Here is a 25160-nt window from a genome sequence, read left to right on the forward strand (position 1 = left end):
TATTAAAATTGCCTAGACCCCCTTCCAATTTTTTTTTTTTATTATTTTAGGTGATGGGAAGAAGGGTCCCTGATAACATTTCATTGACAAAACCATTTGCATATTTTTCCTTTTACTTTTTAGGTTTGATTGCAACCATGGCTATAATCACAACTCTATGTAGTGTTAGATTTAGAAGAAAAAAAGCATCAAAGGAATCTCAGAATCCAACTGGCACAAGTCCTTTGATGAATGTAACTTCTCCGGATCGAACCACGGAAGCCGGGTCGGGTGCGGTGTCGCCGGATCGGCCTCAAATGTCAAATTTCACAGTGAAAACAAACAATAAGGATAATAATTTGTTGGAGAAGGAATTACATCTTTCGCCCACAAAATTAGAAACTAAAGAGTCAAAATCATTTCACATGAAAAATGCAATTTCTAAAAGGTTATCTTTTAACGTGAGTTTAAAGTTACCGAAGAGTTTGTCTATAGCAAAAAATCATGATGGCAATGACAATGGAAAGAAAACAGATAATTTAAAGAAAGATGATGCTGTTTGGATGAAAACAATTATATTAGGAGAAAAATGTAATCCGGATGAAGAAGAAGAAGAAATCATATATGAAGAAGGAAAAGGGCGAAGAATGTCATTCTCAGCATATCACCCTAGAATGTCACTCTCAAATTGACAATAATACCCTTTCTCACCAATAATATTAACATATATATAGAAAGAGAAAAGCTTATCCCTTGAAAAAGAAAAGAATTTGATTCTCCCAAAATCAGAGAAATGTTAACCTCATCACCATCATCATCCTCATCCTCATCCTCTTGCTTCTCACTGAACACCACCCCAATCCTCCGTCACCACCACCATCATACCCTCACACTCTCTCTTCCCCCTTCACCTGTCACTCTCACCCTCCACCACCGCATAACTCCCTCCTTCCTCCGCCCATCCCCGCTTCCACCGGCGCCGGCAAACCTCCTCGTGCCGCACGCTAAGCCCCCTACGGCCGACAAGTCCGGCGAGCAGAAGTGGGTCCACGAGGGCCTCATCACCGAGTCCCTCCCCAACGGCATGTTCCGCGTTCGCCTCGACAACCAGGACCTCATTCTCGGATATGTTTCTGGGAAAATCCGAAAGAATTTCGTCAGAATATTGCCCGGGGATCGCGTCAAGGTTGAGGTCAGTCGCTATGATTCTTCCAAGGGACGTATTGTTTATAGGCTTCGTAGTAGTAGTTCGTCTTAGTATTAACATGGACATCAACTGTTTGTGAAAATGTCTCAATGCACCCCAAATTGGGTTCTTAGCTTTTTGTGTGATTTCGTAAGATAAGGATGGATTTGTTATTGTTTATCTGATTTATGCTGAATTAGAAAGAATATACTTTGAGCATATGGTTGTTGTATAAATAGTGATTCATGTTTGATTTGGTTCCATATATTTTAGTTTTGTTAAAATAGTGTTGTAGTTTTCGACTCTCAATAGCATTTTTGAAACACCCGCACATGGCATTATGGTAGTTTAAGGTAGTACTTCTTAACATAGATGTTTGATTGAAACCTGAATTTTTGGCAACTAGAAAATTGTATGTGGCTCCAGTTTTGTCAAGAAGTAAACACAGCTAGGCTATAAACATTGAAACCATGAAAAATAGAAGTGGTCTTCTGCTGTTGACTTGGACTTGCTGAATTTGTGGTGTGGATAATAGAACTATAATCAGTGTCCATGGATTGTAGAAGTATAGCCTTTGGCATAGGTTTAAGAATGTTCCACATAATTTCCGATGATGCAATTTCTAATTGGTGGGACGCTGTAACATTTTCGACCCAAGACCATGAATTGGAAAATTTGAATTTGGTGGGACATTGGTGGATTGTGGCACACTAAGGGAGATGCCTGTTGAGTTAAGGAAGAAGGTAATGTTATTACAGTCATAAAGTTGAAAGGAGATGGTGGGGATGATAAGGTTGTTATTCTTGTCAACATCTGAGCAACCTTCTTATAAATACTTCAATTCTCTGTGATAGGACTTCAATTCTTTCTTGTGGGTTTAAATCATATGATCTACATACTCTATTTGAAAACACACATTTTCATTTAACAATATTAATTATTGCTATAATATTTCTTAAAGCTATAGCATCACAATACAATTTGTATGGTCTAATTAAACTTTACGTAGGTCACTCTAGCTTAATTTGTTCTGTTTATGACTCTAAGCTTGACACCATGCTTGAAATTGAGAACTATACCATATTCTAGTTCTAAAGGCTTTTCCATGTTAGGTGAATGGCGAAACAAATATTTCCTATACAAATGAATTAGAGAAAGCTTGATCTCTTGTAGGGAAAATTTTTTGCCAATACAGGCACGAGGACCAATTCCAAATGGTATAAATGCATAAGGGTGCCTTTGTTTCATCTCATCACATTTAGGGTCAAATCTCTCTGGTTTGAACTTCTCTGGCTCTGGAAATTGTTTTGGGTCTTTTGCTAGAACTCCAAGTGCTAGCCACACCCATGTTCCCTGCTCATAAAATAAACTACATTAGTATTCCATCAAGAATTTAACCCAATATTTAGCATTGGACAAAGATGTAATTATTACCTTTGGAAGGAGATAACCTCCTATCTCTACTTCAGTTGATGTTTCTCTTGCAACTAATGGGGAGACAGTGTAAATCCTCATGGCCTCTTGAATAACCTGAAATAATTAAATACACCATAAAATATTTGCTTGGTCAATGAAAGTTAGTTTGCGAACTTAATTACCTGAAGCTTAATAAAGCTACAAAATATGAATACAACCAAGATGGTATCAGAGGTATGGTTGGTGTTACATAGTTAGCAGTTAGTACAAGACATATATAGTTGATCAACATCAATCATCATCAAGTTTTAACTTACCTGATGAAGATAAGGAAAACTATCTTGAAGATCTTGGGCAGTCGGCATCCGATCAGGCGGACCGAAGTCATCGATCTCTTGAATCAACTTGCTCTCAACTTCAGGATGGCCAGCAACCAAATAAACAACAGAGGACAGTGTAAAAGAAGTGGTAGCTGACCCTGCAAGCAAGTGTTCATAAGTAACAGCACTAATATAATCATGTGTGAACACATCCTCAGACACATTTCTTGATTCCCTTGCATTCAAAATAAGTGACAAGAAATTCTTGCAACTCCTGTTACTTTCTTCCATCCTCCTTTTCACAATCTCGTCGAGTCGGCGGCTCAATTTCCTGTTGGTATTCTCTATTTTCTGATCCATGGTACCCGGAATCAGCTTCAAGATCCACCGAAACGGTTCTTGAAGCAATGGTACAATTAATCCTAGTATGATAGAAAATGAACCGGATAGGTCCATTTTCAGTTGTGTAGTGGAATAAATGTGTTGATTAATGAAATCAGAAACTTCCTTGTTAACATTAACATTATTATTGTTCTTGATTGATAAATCACAATTAGATGAATAATTGGGATTTGAGAGTCCAAAGTTGACACCAAATGCAGCATCACCAATTACATCGGTTGCAAGCCTAAGTGAGAGATTGGAGAATGTTATGTCTTCATTAGTATTTGTGATGTGATCTAGATTTTGTGTTGCTGATTCTATGAATGATTGCATTCTTGGCACTAAGCTGGCCAAGTGTGATGGTTGGTACATTGAGATTATGGTGTTTCTCATGGTTGACCAACGTTGACCCCTGCAATTGCAAATATTACTAGATTCATTTTTGGATTTAATTTATTTTCTATTTGCTAACAAAGTGAAATAATTTTACACTCAACCAATAAGAATTAAAAAAAGGCCTTAAATCATTTAAAATAATTACCCAACGTGCACTTACAAAGATTTCTGCTAGATTATGATTAATAAATTTGACGCGTCTTATCTTTTTATGGCTAAATGCAAAAATGATATTGAAGGTAAAAACATATATCGGTATGAGTTGACCCTAGTGTGAAAGGCAAAAATCCTCCTAATACTATTTTTTTAAAAAAATCTATCATACTCAAATTTGAGGTATTATATAAGAAAAAAAAAATATATCATGCTTATTGCATGTTTGAATTCCATTTGCACCATCAAAAACAAAAATAAACTATGGGTAAAGAGGAAAAAAATTCATGCTATAACTAGGTAAAAAAGACACAATCTTAGAAGAGTAAAATCTCAACCCAACTCTTAATTATTGTTCAAAATGATAACTTATTCTTTATTTGATTGAATAATTAATTACTATTAAATTTTTATTTTCATAATATGTGAACCTTACTATTTAGGTGCAAGTATCAAAATGTAACATAAAACAGTTAAAAAATATTTACAAATGTTATCTTAAATTTGTAAATAAATTAATATAAACAAACTAATACTAAAAGGGAAAAGTGAAAGGGAATGTGATAATAATTTCTTATATAATCCTGATTTTTTGTTTGAATAATGACACTATAAAAATTTCTATCCACTTTTGTCCTTTTCCCCTCTAAAATGCCATCCATTGTACACACACCTTATATGATTTTTGCAAAGGGCATTCCATAATCCATATTTTATTGTGGACATGACAATTAAGTGGGGACACAGGATTTTCTGAAGATTTCTAAGTTTACCTATAAGTAAATACTATAGATTATAATAGATATAATTAATTATATATGAATAAATAAACAAATAAAAATGATAAAAAAATTTGTATATACCTGGTGAAGAAGAGACCTTTTTGGTGAAGTGGGGAAGCAGAAATAGGAGAAGGAATGCTTCTATTTGAAATTTGTTTGAACTTTCTTATTCCAACTTCAGTACAAAGTTCTGCTTCTGCTATTATTATTAGTGGCTGTCTTCCCATATGAAATCTGTTCTAATAAATAAATATTAATAATTAATAACATCATTAGCACTAACAATTAATGAAATTAAAATCATATAAAAAGAAAACAAACAAAAAGGTAACAAGAAGAAATAAAATAGTTATTTTTATCTTCACATGATTTCTCCTGCTGAAGAATTTGTTTGGATATTTTTAGAGTTTTTATCAGAAGTGATAAAATAAAATAAATAAAAAAATTAAAACAAATTACATTGCCACTTTAACCAACAATGTCATATTAATGCATACAAAAAGCAAAATGGTCATATAAATGAATATAATAGAATTTGAACCTTTTGTATATTGAATTGCTAAGAATGAAAGGGAAGTAGTTGATCATGAAAGGGGAAATAAATTATAAATTTAGTGCTTGAATTAACATTAACAAATTAATTTCTAAATATATGACATTACATTATTGATTTATATTCATATTTCTCTATGTCTTTTTTTCCTCATCTTAAATCATATCTATAAGTATCTCTTTTATGGTAATAATAAAAAGATAATAATCTAAAATTATCTTATTTAATTTAATATTTATAATTTTATATATATAATATCTATAATTATATATTTATTATATTTAAATATTTTTTGCTTCTTAAACGTATGATATTAGTAATTCATACATCTTAAATTTAAAACATTATTGTATTAACCTTTTTTATTTTTTTACTTTTCTTTTGTTTTGGTGCAAGATATGTGTTTTTTTCTTTACTTTCTGACTTAGTATCCCACTATCAAAAAGAGAAGGATTTTCCATACATACATACAATGATTAAGATCCTAGTCGCTAAGTCACCCAAGCCAATTGTTTGTCCTTTTTTCCCTTTTAATAATATCCGGTGCATTTTCAATTTCAACAGAACAACCGTGCTTTAGAAATTAGAATAGAAAATAACAAGCGTAAAATATTATTTTTGTTTTTTGAAGTTTAAATCGTCTTATTTGTATCTTTAATATTTATAAAAATAATTTAATATTATTTTGTTATCAATTATACTAATGAATTAATTATATTTTTTAATTATTCTTATTTAGATATATTTATTTTTAATTAGATCTTACTTAAATGTGCTTGATTTTAATATTGTATCTATTATTTGTATTCGTGTTTAATTATATTTCTAAAAAATGAATTATACAAAATGTTGCAGGAATTAATTTCAATTTTTGATGAATTATTATCTAAAATGAATCATCAGTTCTGTTCCAGACATTTGTATTTTAACTTCAAGAAAAAATTTTTAGAATTCTTACTAAAGCTCATAATGTATAATTAACAATAGCATTGAATCACTTCTACAAACGTCAGAAATACAAATAGGACGATTTAAATATATATATAATTAATTTTAATGTATAAATAATAATTTTTATATTACTTATTAGTCAATGACAATGATATCAACAAACTTCAAAACGTTTCTACAGTCTATAGAAGCCAAGGCAAATTTTATTAGTACATACATAGCTACATATATATCATAATAATTAAATTTAAATTAATATTTTAATGACGGACGGCAATGCTTCCATTCATTTTAGGTTCTTATCGTACGAAAATAATTAATTAACGGCTAGTTACACTTATCTTATTGAGATTTAATCAAATTTAATTTTGCTCGACTTTCTAAGATTTAAGTCATAATAAATTAATAATTTTTATATATTTAAAAACCATAACAATAAAATATTATTATAAATACAATATTAAAGTCTTCTGATAATTAATTTCTTGTAAAAAAATTTCCTCTAATAAATTAATAAAGTGAAATCACAAAACTTAACTAAACTGAAATGTTATGAAATTATTTTTAAAAGATTAAATTAATAAAAAAATACATAAATATTTATATCTTTTAACATATTTTTGTAATTTCTTATGTAAAAGTTTTTTGAGTTACAAAAATTTTAATATTATATTATAAAAATATTATTTATCAAAAACTTAAGTCGATAAAATAAAGGTTAAATTACATAGTTGGCTCCTACACTTTCAGTGAAATTGCAAATTGGTCCTTATACTTTAAAAGTTTATAATTAGGTCCCTAAAGAGAATTAAAATTTATAATTTAGTCCCCATCATTTAAAAAGTATTTGATTTAACAGAATATTCTCAGCATATTCTCTATTTTAATAGAATATTTTCAGTATATTCTGAGAATATTCTGTTAAATCAACACTTTTTGACTGGCGGGAACTAAATTACAAATTTTAATTCTCTTTAGGGACCAATTTATAATTTCACTGAAAGTATAGAGACTAACGGTGTAATTCAACCTAAAATAAAATACATAAATAATTATATTTCTAACGTAAAAATTACTATTAGCGAATCATAACAAATGGATACTTTATTTGATTATTTTATTTTTATTTTTTAGATATGCAGATAGTTTATCTAATTATATATGATTACCCAATGTAACTATTATTTATTTAAATTTATAAATTAAAATCATTTAATTAATCACTAAAACACTGGCCCAACACTTCACAACTAAAAAATAACTAAGTTCGCATATACATCCAAAAGGAATTTGAGGACTTAGAATAGCTTGTATACAATATCACATATCATATCAACAATAAGAACCTTATTGGCTTTTTCCTTAATTATAGAGACTAGAGACATACTAATTATAATGGCTATAAAAAAAAACCGACCTATAGTAGCACACCTACAAACTACTCTTCATTATTGGTTCAAGAGAATGTTATTTAATTTATAAAACTTATTCGGTTCGAGAAAAGAAGATTTGTATACAGCATAATAATTTCAACGAGAAAGTTAATATCTTATTGTATTTTATCTTTTCTTATTTTTTATGTTTTGTGTGATTATATTAATAGTGTAAGAAAAAGCATATGTTCTATGGACATTTGATTATAAAACTTCAATTCATCCATCATAAAACTCATCTTCTTGCTTGGCATTTTGTTTTGTGGTGAATAAAGTTTTAGTTTCAGATTTTGCAAATGAGAAAAAATAATGTTGGAAGAACTTGAGAGTAAATTTTGAATATTGGTATTTTATAGGATAAAAAAGGAAAACAAAACATAGTTTAACATTTTTTTTTTACCAAAAATAGGAGACTCGAACCCGCAACCTCTTAATTAAGTATGGAGAGACTATAGTTTAACATTTGATTAATTGGTTTATAAATAGTTTAATCTCCATATTATACAGAGATACACAAATGTTCATGTCTCTAACATAATTAATGAATCAATTAATTATGAGATATTTTATTTTATTCAGAAGTTGGGTTAAAACTTCAATCCTTTCCTCATCCCTAACCCATCTAAAGCTCTTAGAGAGAGGAAGAACTTCAACTCTAAACAAATTAGATGAAATGGATAAATTTTAGATATTAGTATCTTATGATTAAAAAAAAAAAAGGACTAACCTGTAAATTGGGCCATATTGCTTTGCAAGGACAGAGAAGACATCAGGGCCATACTTAGCAAGCAATGGAAGGTGTCCTACAAGAGGAAGAGATGGTGGGCCGGGAACTCTTCTTAGCCTCCAATAGGGCCCATAAAGGTACCATACAAACCCTACTAGCATGGTGAATAATATTGATGAAACCATAGGTACACTTGGAATAAATGGAAATAACCACCATTCTAATTCCATAGACACCATTTTTGGTTTTATAGATGATGATATGAGTTTTTCATTTGATAAAAGAAAGAAGGGTGCTTATATATATATATAGTATAAGTTGGTCAATTGGTGTTTTAATATTAAGGTAGTAAAATGTGGGGTAGGGCTAAGATGGTATTTTGTCATTTTGTTAATGATTATCAATTAGAATCAGATTCTTTTTTACACTGCGTATGTAATCCCATTTATTTATTTTACTATTATTATATTGAATTATGATTGTGGTACGGTCTTTATTTAAAACTTGTGGGTTTTGTAGGGTGGAGAAGATAATGGAGCATTCTGTATCTTCCTTTTCTATTTTTTTTTTTGTTGTACAATGTCTTGGTGGTAATGCTTATGTGATTATACATTCACTAAAAAAAATCTATGATGCATACTTGTCGAATGCTCATTAGATAGCACGAAATAAATATCAAAACCAAAAATCAAGTTAAATTGGTATAATGGTTAGTTTATTAGTTCGATTAAGTAAGTGTTGAGAACCAATGAGAAATAGTTTTGGTTTGGCGCCCTTGTATATAAAGAACAACGCCGTTTATATGATATGTAGCATGAAAACAATTTTGTCTCTAATACAAACACTTCACTCGTCTCTTCTTCTTCCACCCTCCAACTTCTTCTTCGTCTCTTTGTCAATGGCGTTGGCGTAGAGTTCTGTTCTGGGGTTAAAAAGTTGAGAAAAGAACTAATCCGACTGAAGAATCTTTTAGTTGTTCCCCTCCTCCACTAGAAGTACGAGGTTGCGACATCCTAATCATACTTAAGGTAATTCTTTTTTTTTTTACCTTGAACTTTCAATAGAGTGTTGGTTTTTCATTATATGGTCTTTAGGAATGTACCATCCAAGCTTATCAACGGACGACAGCCAGCCTTGAACGCATTTTTACAACCATTTAAACACACATACATTTTATCAAATGTAACTTCACCATCTGGTTGTGGTGTGGTACATATTTGCACCGTTGATAGGCTTGGATGTTGCATTCTTAAAGACCATATAAGTCTAAGGTAAAAAAAAGTTACCTTGAGTCTGATTAGGATGTCGCAACCTCGTGCTTCGTGTGGAGAGGAGGGGATGGAACAACTAAGTGTGTGTTTGGATTAGAGTTTGCAAACGATATTTTGTATAAAATTGATTTTGGTGTAAACTCAAGTGCAGTCGATTTCACGTGAAGTTGATAATTGAGAGTCGTTAGATAATTTAATTGATTTGACTAAATTTTCATCTAACAGTTCTCAGCTATCAACTTCACGTGAAGTCGACTGCACATGAGTTTTCACCATTGATTTTATAAACTTAATTTTTTTATGGTTTCAGTGGCTAAGAGAAGGGGGGTTGAATCTTAGCCCCCTTTTTGCTTAGTAACACCTGCTGGCCTTTGAAATAACTTCAGGACACTTTTCTGTTTTTATCTCGTCCCTAGCCACGAGACTTTTTAGTTTTGTCTCGTCACTTGGCACGAGATATTTTTTGTTTTAGCTCCTGTGCAATAGAAACAGAAATGGAGTAGTAGAGAAAGAAGATTACACCCAGATATATCTTGGTTCAGCTGCTAAGTGCAATGCAGCCTACATCCAGTCTCCATCACAACAATGATGGAATTTCACTATAATCAACTTGATTACAAACTGTAAAGTGCTAACCCAACTTACAAGGGGATTCCCACAGAATCATGAAACACAACATAGACGTACAAAGGAACTCTAAGACATCTATGGATTTTTCTTTTAATTTTGCACTCTCTGTCTTTTTCCGCTTTATGGCTTTTTCATACAAACCTCACTGTTTGCCTTTTTCCATGAGACTCAAGACATGACAAAATTAAATAGAAAAATACTAAACAGAATACATTGAAGGAGAAGAAAAACTGCTAGCTTAGGTAGCTCTGAGACTTCTGTGTCTTGCACTCTCAAATCTTACTCATTGCTCCAAACGGTGGCTGTTCTCTCTTTTTATAGAAGAGGGAAGCCTCCACTTTTGAAGCCAAAAACCAAGCCAACTTCTTCTTCTCCAAGAAACAGATCTGGTTCGGCCACATAGAGAGAGAAGAGATAACCATGCAAAACCCAACATGCAATTACCTCTAGTCCTTTCTTGGTCATCACTCTTCATCAATCCGGGCTCTCCATCCTTGGCTTGCTCTCCAAGATGGATTTCTGGCCCTTGATGCTTCATGATGATGATGACTTCATCTGCTTCAATCTTTGCCTCTTCCATCACTTCGCCACTCTAGCTACTTCCTGTGGTGGTTGAGCAGAATCAAAGACAAGCCATGCCTCCAAGAATCTCTTCCTTGCTGGCCGAATCTTCTTCTTTCTTTTTGAGCATGAAGAGTTCGAGATTACCTCACCAAATCTACCCATATTTGGTGAAAATCTCAGCCACAGCACACTTTTATTTTGTTATATTTTCTTGCCATCATCATGATGGTCTTGTAGAGTGTTCTTCCTTCACTTTGGTAGCTCATTTTTGCTTCCATGGTTTCCTGGTTAATGACCGAAGAGAAGAAAAAGATGAGAGAGAATATAAAGTGGAACTAAAAGCATGTAAAGAGTTTGAATAAAGTAAAACAAGCTGAATTAATTCCTACTCCCCTTTCTTTCTTGGTGGCGTGTAGCATTAATGAAGCCATCAAATCAATTGACAATTTCTCTCTCATAGTTCCCAAGGTCTACAATAACTCCAATTAATAAAATTTGGATTCCATCAAAGGATAAAAGTGATATCCGTTGAAGCATGCAGCACATAATCAAAGGAATGGGTTTCTTTTGTTAAGTGAATAAAATAATATTGTGCCCCATTTCCTTTTAATTTCGGACCAAGCATTTTTGGTCTCATACCAAAACCTTTAATTGGGCTTGTTATCACAATTGCTGGCCTAATTAACAATAACACAGCTACCATGATCTCAATAATTTAACATCTAGGCTGAAAGAAAATTATTCCAATGGGCTTGCTTTATTTTTGTTCTTCTCTGTTCGGCCCATAAAAGAAACTGCACAGCAAAATTATTATAATTAACATATTTTAATCAAAAATAAATTAATAATTTTACTGTTAATAATGTTTGATCATCATCAATTTAAATTAGAGTTTTTCAAACTCATCAATTTTGATAAAAAGTGAGTTGGTATTAACGTGATTTATATTTGGTAATTTTGTACCAAAATAGATTATAGCAGAATGAATGTTGTTTGGATTACATCATTCAAAATTATATTTAGACAAAAATTACTAAAAAAGACATGAATTTATATCATTCAAATCTATATTATTTTAACACTTTTTGACTATAATTACTTTTGAAAAGAATTTAAATTTATGTGTTGAAATTTAGTACTTTTTTAGTTATAATTTGTTAGTACTCTTTTTATATTTAATTAAATATATCTTTCTAATAAAATTTATATTATGAAAATTAACAATAATAAATAAAATATATACTAATTTAAAAATACATAGTAAAAAATATACAAAATCAAATAAAAAAATAAAGTTCTATAAAAAAAATACGTATTAATAAAAATGATTAAAAAAAAGACATATAAACAATGAATACTAAAAATTCTATTAAAAAATACTACATAAGTGAACATAAAAAAATTCTAAACAAAAATATCCATACTATTAATAAAAAATAAATAAATAATTGATAAAAATTAAAACTTAACTAAGAGTACTAATAATAATATTAAAAAAATATTTGTGTGTAAAGCATAATCATAAAAAAATAATTCAAAAACTCTAATGATTATTTTTAGTATATTTTATTGTAGATAAGATTGAATGACAAAATCAATAGAATGTCAATTAATTTTTTAATTTATGAAGTGAACGCAGAAGCTAAATGTAAAAGTTACAATTTGTTGCTTCTGTTGAACGGGAGTTCAAATCCAGAATCATGTTCATGTGTAGAAGAAAAAAATTAGCCAAACAAAAATGACAGCGTTCAATGAAGATTGAACGTATTTTTTGTGCTTTCAACGTGTTTACCAAACACAAACTCTTTAGTCGGATTAGTTCTTCTCTCAACTTTTTCAACCCCAGAACAAAACCCTACGGCAACGCCATTGATGAAGAGACGAAGAAAAAGTTGGAGGGTGGAAGAAGAAGAGACGACTGAAGTATTTGCATTGGAGACAAAACTGTTTTCATGCTACATATAATATAAACGGCGTCGTTTTTTACACACAAGGGCGCCAAACCAAAAATATGCCCATGGACCACTATAAGTGCTCGGAGTTCTATCTAAAAGATTACTATAGAAAAATTAGAATCTTGAGGACTACATTAGGTATTTATTAAGTATTTGCACGAATCTCAGGGACTATTAAAAAATTTTACTCGATATTAAAGATTTGATTATCGTCTTAAATGTGAAAAAAGATTTAAAATTCCATACTATTTTGTTTATTTAGTAAAGTACCTACAAGCTAATAACAGATAAATTCTCATGATAGATTGATCCCGATTTATATTTTTTTCCACATTGTCTTATCAATATACTAAGTATTTTGTTTATAAGAATATTAAGTAGTGATTCAATATCACTAATTCGATCTGAATTTGGATAGTAAAACACTATTTAGCTTCATGATTTCAACATCAACTTTAAAGATTTAGAATGATATTTAAATTCTTGTTAAATATAGATACTTTATGCATACTAACAATTTAATATACAGAATTAATTTGAATTGACCAAATAGCCAATTCACTCATCCTAATCGTGATTTGAATAAGCAATTACTTATTAACTCACAACAAACCTTTAAATAAAACTCAAAATTACAGTATATTAATTTTTAATTTGTCGGATTAAAAAATATCATAAACAACAAAAAACGACAATTACTTGATTACTTTCCCCGCTAAAATATTAGAATTATATAATGATTACTTCAAAAATCATAAATATATTACAATGGGTCAATGACAAAATAAAAATAAAATTATAAGGTGTGCCACAACATTCATTTCAACGGCAGTCATGGTTTGAGAAATTATTGTGTCAGCGGCACCCAATTTATAAGAAAACGGCCAATTATATGGTAAAACTTTTCATTTGTTTAATCATGCACTAATGCACTTTATAACTTTCCAATCATTCCAACATCGAACGGTTAACAAAGATTAATTAGAAGAAACAAATAAATAAATAACTTTTTACAATTTGATAATAATATCTATATGTTTTATTCCCCTGAAATGCTTCATTCTCTTATTATTATACAACTTTAATCTGTATATTATTATTATACAATTTTAATCTGTATATTAGAATCCCTTATTTCAATTACCCTCCACCTCTGAAGAAATATCTACAACGTAAGCTACTAATTGCAAATGCAAGCTATGCAAATAAATTTTGAACTGATAAAAAGGAGAAAATAGCTTCCTGTCTTTTACTATAGCAAGTTTTCCATTTATTTTTCTTTATTATTATAGAAGACTAATATAGCCTGACCACAAGATAATCGAAAACAACTTTAGATTCATTTGTTAGTGTAGCTCACAAATTACAAAATAAGTTTCAGTTTTTCCACTGTTATTGTATAATTTTCTTCTCTTCTTTTTTGTTTGAAAAGAAAAGAGAAAATTCATGAGCATATAATTTGTACTTATTATTTAGTTAAAAATTAATAGATTATGTAGAAAAAATAAATTATTAAGAAGCCAATAAAATGTCCTCCATTGATAATCACAACAAAAAGCCAAAACGTAAATCAAAATACGCCAGAGTTTTGTCTTAATATTCAATTATTGTTAATTGGAAGAGACCATATTTAAATTTTAAAGTCCAAAGTTGCACAAGAACCAATATGATTCCATTGGAAAGAAAACTTGAACTCATAAACACTGGAAAATGCAGCCATTATTCTTGTGCAGCATTAATCCTCTTGATGTATCCTGCAAAATAAAGCAGACATTTCATCAGAATAAAAAATACAATACCAACATTAGCACTAGGCATATTTCACAAAACTTGTTTTCCAATTAATAAAATGATCCAAATGAAGAGCCATTTCTGCTTGTTCCTTTGCTTGTAGCAACTACCATTCTCCCCTGTTGCATGCAAAAACCGTTGAAATTCATCAATTAATTTCAACGTTTCATATTTAAAAATAAATCGGCAACATAAATCAAACTATACCAACGTGATGCAATATGGGACGTTGAAGACCCAGGAGTAGTAGAATACCAACCAAAACCACCATGATATTCATCATTTCATATTCCACTAAGGTTTGGAACCAAGATATCCCATATGATTCACAAGGTCCTGCAATTCCTCAGTCCAATCCTTAGGCGTTGCTGCCAAATCCTCCGCAGGAATATCAGTTCTTGAACAATCACCAATCACAACTTCATCCTGTGGGTTCCCAGTTACCAAATCTTCCTTGAGAAAATCCTCCAAGATTGTATCCCCGGATACCGAAGTTGTTGATGCAGGGTCATTATTTTCGTCGTTAGGCTCAGTATCATAAGATGTTGCGAAAAATGTATCCATCTCGAACTCGATATTTGCAAGTTCTTGTTCGTGGTTCCGATAGTCCTCCACTACTGATTCAATAGGCACTGCTGCTACTGATGTCACCGGATCCACGTTTGGGCTAGCTGTTAGTCTCCTCTTCCTCTTAACTTCAACGCCAAACAATTGCGTGTTCTGGGAATTCTTATCAGCCAAATGCTGCATGAAAGATGGATTGTTCAGAGCTTTGGCAAGGAAAGTCATCATCTGTTGTTGTTTCTTCTCTGTGGCTTGCAACCTTGTCTCCATCAGAAGCACCTCATTTCGTGAATTATGCTGTTGCTGCCTCAACTTCACGATTTCGGCCATCAACACATTCCGGTCTCTCCTCAACCTTTCAACCTCACCTTCCAATCCATACTCCCCCAACTCGAGACAAGGACCTCCACCTCCTCTTTGCTGTGTTCCCTGAGATACATTTCTTCTTCTCTTTATGGTCTTCAACAAGTGCTTCTGTCCCGCCAAGAAACCTTCGTTAGCGAATTCCCACCGATCAGGATCAACTTTCCGAAATCCCTGGGGACATTTGTTTTTCACAGTCAGAGCATGACTGAAAATTTAACACTACAAAGAGAAACATTAGGGAAGTTTGTCAAACTATAAATGTAAAGCATTCAAGCCATGATTAACAGTAGAAAACCACATTCAACTAGCTAACAAAACATCCATTATTGTACATCTTATGCTAATTAAATAAATTTTAGACATAGCAACCATTTTTTTGTCGACAAATTTAACAGTAATCACCTCAATCTTTCAAATTTTTTTCCTATTAAATTTGAAGTTCAAGTGTTCAACTATCACCATCAATACAATGTATTCAGTAAATAGCCAACTTCAGAAAACACAATCCATGAACTGATCAACTGATGGATACTATAAAACATTAAACATTAAACACTTCATGTTCCCCAAATTGATTTCAAACAAGGAGACAATCCAACACATTAAATTATTTCTAACAAATACCATTCATATGAGTACTTTTAAGGGAATGATGTGTTGAGGGTGTACAAATTAACATTATTGATTTCAGAGAATAACTTTGCATACTTTCTTATTCATCTATAATCTTCCTAAACATCCTCCTAACTACTAAATAAGCAAACAATCAATTGCTTTTTCAGATTTCAACAAATTGAAACTATCTACTTTATAGTACTTTCTTTAGTTACTATTATTTAGTAACACTCATAAATTATTATATCATTACTCTAATGCAAGATTACAAAAGCAGTGTACTTATTCTATCTACAACACCATTCCATCCTAATACTTCAAAAATGCATGTTATTGTTACTAATGCACCTCCAATTGTAGAGATCATTACGGCAATTGCATTATAACAACAATTTAAAACCATAATAGCATTAGATCAGAAGTCATCAAAGCACATTGCCACCACAAACAACAACAACAACGAGATTCTACAAAGACTTAGTATGAACTACAAGAAATCAAATCGTTGGAAAGAGAACAGTGTATATAAGATAGCAGAGAGAGTGAGTGGCTCACATATGTGTTGAGCTGGCGAATGAAGCTGGAGAAGTTGGAATGCTTGAAGTAGCGAGGCAAGATGGTAGTGGAGAAGCTGTGAGGGTCCCAAACAACAAAGGAGTTGCGAGTAATGCTCCAAGAAACAATGGAGTCAATGGAAGAGTCATCCACCATGTCGAACGTCTTCGTTAGAAACGGAGGTGGAGACGCGTCGTTCAACCCTTCCCGAGGTTGAGGTTGTGAGTGTTCCGATTCTTCTTCCTTCACTCTAACTGCTCCTTCCATTCTCAGTTTGATGGCTACGGTTACGGAACAGTTGTGTTAGTTGTTTTTATGGCGGTGGAGGAAGAAGGTTCTAGAGAGCAGAGAGGCGTCTTCAAAGCAAATTCTATGTCTTCTGGAATCTTCCCTTCATATTTCATAATCACCATTACCAAACCAAATCTCTCTGCGTCTCACTTTGGACTTTAATAATACCAGCTGGAATTCTCTTCAAATATCTAAACATTGCTGTGTCTTTTTGGCATATTTTTTGTCAGATATATTTTCCCAGGATTAATTTGTCACGAATTGAGTTATATTTAAGAGTTTATTTACTAAGTACATAGGCCTTTTTATTTAACATAGTTTTTGGGTAAACTGAAGGCCTTTTTTTGGTGATCAATAATATTGGGATATGATACCAGTGGGCCTTCTGTTATATGCCCAACAACAACTTATACGCGCTCCCGATGAATATGGGCTTCAGATCCCAACAAGTGACCATACAAATTTACTACTTCCAATCTTACTACCACAAATAGGGAGTAACAGTGCAATAACCATAAGCAAGTGTCGAGATTTAAATTTTACTTTGTGTATGTAATAATTTTTTAATTAATAATAAATTTTTAAATAAAATTCAGATCACAATGAATTAGTTTTTAACTCTTTGGTCTGTCAAGTTGAAAAATACTATGGACAATTAAAAAAAATGTACTAAATATAAATACACAACAAATTAAAATAAATTAAAATTTTATAATTAATTTTAATTTATCAAAAAAAATATGAAAATTTTAATTTTTATATTTATATCTTTTTGTATCTTATTTTTAATCTCTTATTTTATCCTATTTTTAAAATTAAGAATAGACATATAGATTCATATCCTTATAAAATTTAAAATGTTTGAACACACTATTAATCCACTTGAGGCTAAAAAGTTGGACATATAAGGTAGAATTTAAATTTCAACATCTTGACCATAGGAGAATAATTATCACAAAAGCTCACTATTACTATAGAAGATTTTAAAACATTATAAAAAAGAAAAATAGACAAAAATATACCCAAATTTTTATACGATGGACAAATATACTTTTAAATTTTTTTAATAAGTCATTTGTGCACACTAAAATAAAATTTTGTTGTCAATTTTACCCTTATGTAGCGTGAGTAATTTTTTCGGCGATGGTGAAAGTCAGATGGCATGGGATTATGTGATGTGGTCAATTTGGAATGATACAGTAGAAAATAGAATTATTACATTATTAAATTTGTTGAAATAAATATTAAAAAAAAGGCATAATAGAACCACTATTCATCTTTTTCCTTCTCCAATTTCTTCGAACCCTAAGAATCCTAACACAGAGTGAAAAAAATTCTTCCTTCATTCTCTTCATTTTTCTCTGTACATTTCTTTCTGTCTGTCATAATAGGAGTTTGAAAACTCTAATATATTAAAATGTCACACTCACACTCTCAATGAAGGAAGAATATACCTCATGATTGTGCCAATGGATGTGGTGACTTGTCTTCTGCGCCAAAATATAGGAAGAAGAAGAAGTTCGACTACAACAATAGCAAGTGTCTGCATAAACTTGACGCATTGGTACTTGAGTCTGCTACATAGTGGAACCCTGAAAGATTGTTTTTTCGTTGTTTGTTATGGAAGGTATGTGAATTCTGATTTTGTTTATGATGACAAATGTTGTGAATCTTATGTAAAATGGTTGAAATTGTCGTCGGATTCATGATGAAGAAGGTTGAATTGAGGTGTAATTATTTCATTTGAGTTGATGAAGTTGTTGATGCTGGAAGAAATTGTAGGATTCAGGAGTAGAATGAAAAAAGCAAATGAAAATCTGCAGAAGATAGCAACTAGAAAATAGAAGAAAAAATAAAGACGTTGCAGACAATTGATGGAATTAATCAAGAGTTGAAAAGCATTAGAAAATGGATGCAGTATGTATGTTTAGGAAGAATTTTTTTCTACTTGTGTTAGGATTCTTAGGATTTGAAGGAATTGGAGAAGTGAGAGGATGAACAGTAATTTCATTATGCTTTTTTCTTATATTTATTTCAACGAATTTAATAATGTAATAATACTATTTTACACTGTGTCATTCTAAATTGGCCACATCATCTAATACCGTGCCACTTGACCTCCACCACCGCCGAAAAAATTACTCAGCTACGGAAGGATAAAATTGACAACAAAATTTTATTTTAGTGTGTATAAATAACTTAATAAAAAATTTAGGAGTACATATATCTACCGTGTGAAAATTCAGGTGCACTTTTGTCTATTTTTCTTAAAATTCTTTTTGAATGTTCTTGGAATATTTTTTTAGATATTTACTCTATTTACTTGATGGGAACTCGTAACACCAAATCACACGTGTCTGGTTGGATTTTGAAGAAATTTTTTATTTTATTCTTTATAACACAATACACCTGTATTATATAGAATTAAGCTCTATTTTAATTTGTAAGGTTGGCGAATTACACTAATTTAGTATTTAAATTTTTAATTGCTACAAATTAGTTTTTAAATTTAAAAAAATAAATCAATGTAATCTCTCGTGTATTTTTTATTATAATAACTCAACATCGTTAGTAATGTGGTTCAAGTCTTACCACGCTAGACATATTAAAACGACAATGTATGCATTTTAGTGCTAAAGAAGGCAGTAAATGACATCGTTTAAGGAATTTTAACAATACTAAAATGTTACACCCCTTCTTTTTTATTACTTCGTCTTCTTCTTTTTTACTGAACTTCAAACAAAAAAAATATATCCCATCCATGGGTGAAAAGAATCGAAGATTGCTGGAGGAGAAAGTGTTTGTGGTCACCTTTTGGTTTTTGCAAAGTGAGTATAGACATCCGTAGATCAGAGGTTGAGAAAGGATTTAAGACTTTTGCGTTTGTCCACAGAAGTTGAGTTATGGTTTCTCACATTGTAGTTTGGGCATCTAAAAAATGACTTATTAGGGTTCGATTCTGTCATTGACTAACAGAAAACAAGATGACATCTGCAGCCACATCACCTTGATACTCTCGGTGCTCTGCTTTGACTTGGACCCCTGATAGTTGAATGAGTAGAACTCTAGTTACTACTTGAAATCATGATCCCATACTAGCAACTTTGTACAACAAAAAAAAAAAAGAACGACAAGAAGAAGATTGGATAGAACGTTCTCTATTTTAGGTTTTAAAAGGGAAAAAAGGAAAATGACTAAATTAGTGCTATTGAAATTTTTTCTCTAGCTCAACTGACTGTTAATATGTCTAGTATGGCAAGACTTGAGTCACGATACTAATGGTGTTGAACTCTGATACCAAAAAATACACTGGGGACTATATTAGTGCGCTTTTTTAAATTTGGGAAACTAAATTTTAGTAATTGAGAAGTCAAAAACTAAATCAGTACATTTCACTAATCTCAAGAACTAAAGTAGGGTTTAACACTATTATACACTACATACTACATTTTTACACTTATAAAATTGTTTCATATTAAAAGTTTTTTTTCATATGAAACCATTTGTAGGACTTGAGAACAAAAAAATCGTAAATCACTAATCTGGGCCTGGTCCCTAAACCACAACCCTAATACCATTACGTTGGTATAAGTATATAAACATTGGAATTTTTGCAGTATGAAAATAAAAAATATATGCTAAATTAAAAATAACAATTTATAATGATTGCTACAAGTTAAATAGCTCAATTGAAAGTTATAATATTCATTCAGGTTGATCATGAAAACAGTTCTAAAAGAACCAAGCTTATAATAGGGTACGTTAAATATGGTCAAAGAATCCGATACTACAACTGTATGTGTATATTTGAAGAACATAGAAGACAAGTTGCAAATAATAATAATGCTCAACGAAAACACACTACTCCCACCATATATGCATGGACAGTGAGCTCAACAAATAATTATTAAGGCATGGTAACCAATCCTTTCTTTTACTTTAATTTTTTGCTGTCCATTCAAGACGAGGAGAAATTAAAGTGAGAAAGAAAAAATCAAGAAATAAAACAAAATAAAATGATTTAATGCATGGTCCAATCATCCCATTAAGATTTATTATGTGTGCTGGATCTTGAATAATTCAATGTCAATATGATTCGAATTTTTGGAAATATTCCAAAAGCTAGCTTCTCCTACGTTAAAGAGAAACGGTGCACATGTTAATTAATAATAATAAGCTAAGGCCTAAGGTTGTTTTAGTTTTAAAAATTAGGTTTTAGTTTCTACATGTGTAGTGAATTTCGATTGTATACTAACTTCTTATACCTATATACTAAAAATAATTTGGCACAGTAGGTCTTTAATTCTTTATATATATATCAATTAATTAAAAAAATTTGACCTCGGTCTTTATGGTGATATTAATTAAATGGTGGAAACTCAAGTGCATTCGACTTCACGTGAAGTTGATACCTGAAAGTTGTTAGATGATTTGATTGATTTGACTAAATTTTTATCTAACGACTCTCAGGTATCAACTTCACGTGAAGTCAACTGCACATGAATTTTCACCTAATTAAATTATTAGTCTTTACTATTAGTTATTAAAATATAATCTTATTTTTGTTTAAGGTGAGTAATCATAAATATAGGTGTTTTGGATCCGATCACCGATCTCCTATTGGAGCATAGGTCTGGGCCACCACCCGGCCCAATAACCATAAATTTCTAATCAACTATCGAATTTAAATATTTTATTTATTTTAGTCAATAAAATAAGATAAGTTAACAATTTCAAATTATATAAAGGGAGTCAAAGGCTTCCACATGTATACTATACATTCGTAACCTCCACATATACTTCATATATTCATTTTAATTTGAACATCGAAATATCTTTACTCTTTACAAGTACCACCCCACTGCTTTAAGAATGTCCGACCCCGTCATTGTTAAAGGCCAACGAGTTCTTGATCCTCCTTTCAACTTGTACTAGGAAAATCCTGTATAATAGGACATAATATAACTTAACCTATACATACCAGTCTTTCATTAAGATTTCGAATAGCTGTCCCGAATTCAAGTTGATTATATTTCGTCTCTTTCTCGAAAAAAGCGATATATATATATCGCTGATTAAAGTGTTAAAAGATAGAATAACCAGTATATATATATATAACTAAAAATATAAAAGAATATTCATATATAATTCTACCAAAAAATAAAAGACAAAGTAATAAGTCTGTGTAAAATATAAAAGAAGAAGGTCAATTTAATAGAGTTTAATTAGATAATGACTAACTCTTTATTAGTCAATTTTTTTTCTAAAATTATATTTTTAACTTACATTAATATTAAAGTCTAAATTTTAAATTATAAATTTTAAATATTAAATTCTAAATCTTTTAATTCTAAACCTGACTCTAAATTTTAAATTTTAAACATTTTTTTAAAAATATTTTCATAATAAAAAATAATTAATAATATTGGTTAAAAAGTAATTCTTTATATTTATTCATTTTGAAATAGTATAACCGCCTAATGAAATACAACTATAACCTAATGGGGATTAAGATTTTTTAGTGTATTTACTAAAGAATTGTTTTAAGGGTGTACTAATTTTTCAGAAGTCTCAATCACCATTTTTAATATAAATATATCATTTATATTAAATTCAAAATAGTTATGAATTCAAATAAACAGGTATCCTCAATAATTGATAGATTAAATCTTTATTTGAGGTAACTAACTAACTATTAAGCTTAGTGCTGTCTAATCGCCAGCTTGACAAATGATGAACAAATGAAAATTAATTAAGTAGCTAGAGCTATAGCTACTTTAATTTTTGAATATGTTATAAAATGGATTTATAACTATCCTTTTGGAAAATTATACTGTGAATGTAATTAACTTAAGGAGTTGCAACTACACTACTACACTATCATTCATCGTAATTATATATCTATAGACTTTGATGACACTCCCAAAAATACGTTATTATTACAAGAGTCACCTTTGAGGGTTACAAATAAGTAATCGACAAGTGTTTTCCAATTAGTACATTCAATTTCAAGTTTTTTTTTTTTTTATTGGAAACTCAATTTTATTTCATATATCTTTTTCTGTTTTTGCTAACAAGTCCTCCTACTAATTATTGTTTGTTTTTCAAGTGTGATAGCAATTTAATGTCACATTTTCAGAATAATTACCATTTTAGAACATCTGTTGTCGTTTTAAAAGAGTAAACCACTAAAATTGAATTCGAAAAATTCAAACATCTATATAAAATTAACTTAATACATCAAAACAATAAAAAAATCTGAAAATTTTAAATATTTTATAAAATAACTAATCATTAATTAATTAAGGAAAAGTATTGGATACGAAGACTTTATCTGCTAACTTTTGACAACAATAATTAATTATTATTTTTTAATTACGATTAGGAATGTTTTGATAGGTCATTAAGCAAATTTTGAAAAATTAAGATTCTACTGCACCTCCATTTCATTATCACGATGCTTTTCCTTTGGTGAAACCACCAACCCCCCTCGCCACACATCCCAAACGTGAACCCCGTCACCCCAAACCTCAACCTTCCGATCCTCATGCTGAACGCCATCATCCATTCCACTGCATCACCAACCATATATATCACCAGAAGCTGCCCCAACGCCTGTCATAATGCATCCGAAAGAAGCACTTGCGCCCTCAGTAACACCACTGACAGCGTCCCGAAGCTGCCAACAAAAATCTCGCATCTTTCGACCACTTTGTCGATAGAACGTACATTTGGAGAAGAAAGAACGAATACATCATTCATTGATGTAGGTGATGAGTATAATTGTACTGATGGCAATTATAAACGTGTTTCAAGAGGTGTTTTTTGGTCCTTTTTTTTTAATAATTGTGTCTTCTAATGAAAGTGTCTTTTTATACATGTATCTTCAAAAAATCTTTTTTTATACATGTGTCTTTTAAGGAAGGTGTCTTTTATAGATGAATCTTTTAAATGGAGGTGTCTTCTCGAAAAGGGTAGCCGTCGGAGTTGGAGGATGAGACTGGACTTGAACAGTAAAGGATAGGGTTAATTATCAAGGTTCTGAAAATCGTACTGGACCAGCCGGTTCAATTGGGTTAACCAAAAACCGATCAGATAATCAGTCCGGTTCACTTGCAAAACTGTGCTGCAAAAAACCGCCAAAAAAATGCCGAACTGGCAGGATTTCAGCAAGTACGGGTTTTCCCTAAAGCCACGAAACGGCGTCGTTTTGGCGCTATTAAAAAAAAAAAAGGGGAAAAAAGGCTGGAGCATCAGTTTCTCTTCGAAGACTTCTAGTCACCTCCCAACCCTAACTTTCTCCGTTTCTCTTCAACCTTCTTCCTATTTCCTACAAAGTACAAACGCCACCGTCACCTCCAACAAATGCCTCAGCGAAGCGTCACCGTCACCGAAGCGTTGGTCGTCGTCTGGCTCTAACCTTCTGTGCTCTCGTCCTCTCCCGCGGTGAGTACTCAGTACTTCAATCTTTTTCTTCTTTCAATTAATTTTGTTTATTTGGTGACAAAACTATATGAATTGGACAGACTTGAGTTCATGGATTTTTTGTTTTTTCAATTAAACTTTTATTCAATGAAGGGCAAATTTGAGTTCACAATTTCAGATGCAGAGTTCTTCTTCTTCTGAGTTCTTCTGCTTTTCAATTTTTTTATTTTGTTAATTATATGGATTAATCATTTTGTAATTCTAGGGTTCTGAATTTTGAATTTTGCTATATAAGTTTAATTCTGCTCTATTGAATTTTGGTGAATTAGCTGTATAAATTGCTGAATTTAATTATGTTGAATGCTGTACGAATTGTATGAATTGATATAATCGTTTGGATTCTGAATTGTTGTCATTCTGAATTTTGTTATAGTTTAATCACTTCATTACTGTATCACACTACAAGAAAAACACCCATTCAGGTACACTTGAAAAGTGTAGCCAAAAGTGAAAAAAAAATGATGCCTTAGGCTACGGCTACGCTTTTTGGGGTGATTCCTATTCGGCCGTTGCCTATTCTCAAAGGCTACGCTTTTCTGCACCAAGGGCTACGCTTTTGGCATTTGGGAATAGGCTACGCTTTTCAAGTGATGCTGTCCAGGACCAAAGGCTACGCTTTTCAGCTTCCATTTTTGCCAGAATAGGCTACGCTTTTCAACGCTACTGCATCACTTGTAAAGCGTAGCCACATTGTATACCATAGCTATTTTTTATAAGTGTAGCCTTAGGTCCCTCATTTTTTTTTGTATACTATAGCTACTATATATAAGTGTAGCCTTAGGTCTCACTTTTT

At 31.2% G+C, this 25160-nt stretch overlaps 3 protein-coding genes across 6 annotated transcripts; 1 reads left to right on the top strand and 2 right to left on the bottom strand.

Annotated features, from left to right (window-relative positions):
* The first annotated feature begins 712 nt into the window (after nt 1–712).
* LOC107605491 (Nucleic acid-binding, OB-fold-like protein) lies at nt 713–1430 on the top strand. The gene has a single exon (XM_016307383.3). The coding sequence runs from the start codon at nt 773–775 to the stop codon at nt 1235–1237; it is 465 nt and encodes a 154-aa protein (XP_016162869.2). The 5' UTR covers nt 713–772; the 3' UTR covers nt 1238–1430.
* LOC107605488 (cytochrome P450 711A1-like) lies at nt 735–8538 on the bottom strand. The gene is made up of 5 exons (XM_016307380.3): nt 8281–8538; nt 4698–4850; nt 2899–3697; nt 2600–2695; nt 735–2518 (listed from the first exon to the last, which is right to left on the bottom strand). The coding sequence occupies exons 1-5, from the start codon at nt 8517–8519 to the stop codon at nt 2186–2188; spliced, it is 1620 nt and encodes a 539-aa protein (XP_016162866.2). The 5' UTR covers nt 8520–8538; the 3' UTR covers nt 735–2185.
* Nucleotides 8539–14215: 5677 nt separating this feature from the next.
* LOC107605489 (heat stress transcription factor A-2) lies at nt 14216–17124 on the bottom strand. 4 transcript variants are annotated; one of them, XR_001612525.3, is made up of 3 exons: nt 16592–17124; nt 14703–15592; nt 14216–14610 (listed from the first exon to the last, which is right to left on the bottom strand). XR_001612525.3 is itself a non-coding variant. In XM_016307381.3 (2 exons), exons 1-2 carry the CDS (start codon nt 16856–16858, stop codon nt 14786–14788), a joined length of 1074 nt encoding a protein of 357 aa, XP_016162867.1. In that variant the 5' UTR covers nt 16859–17079; the 3' UTR covers nt 14216–14785. The 4 variants fall into 4 exon arrangements, 1 of the variants encoding a protein (XP_016162867.1); XR_001612524.3 differs by having other exon boundaries at nt 14699–15592; nt 16592–17084; XR_002349490.2 differs by having other exon boundaries at nt 14216–14454; nt 14699–15592; nt 16592–17080.
* Between the last annotated feature and the right edge of the window lie 8036 nt (nt 17125–25160).

This window comes from Arachis ipaensis, chromosome B6, assembly GCF_059453495.1.
Source record: "Arachis ipaensis isolate K30076 ecotype BB chromosome B6, ASM5945349v1, whole genome shotgun sequence".
NCBI classification, from domain to species: domain Eukaryota; kingdom Viridiplantae; phylum Streptophyta; class Magnoliopsida; order Fabales; family Fabaceae; genus Arachis; species Arachis ipaensis.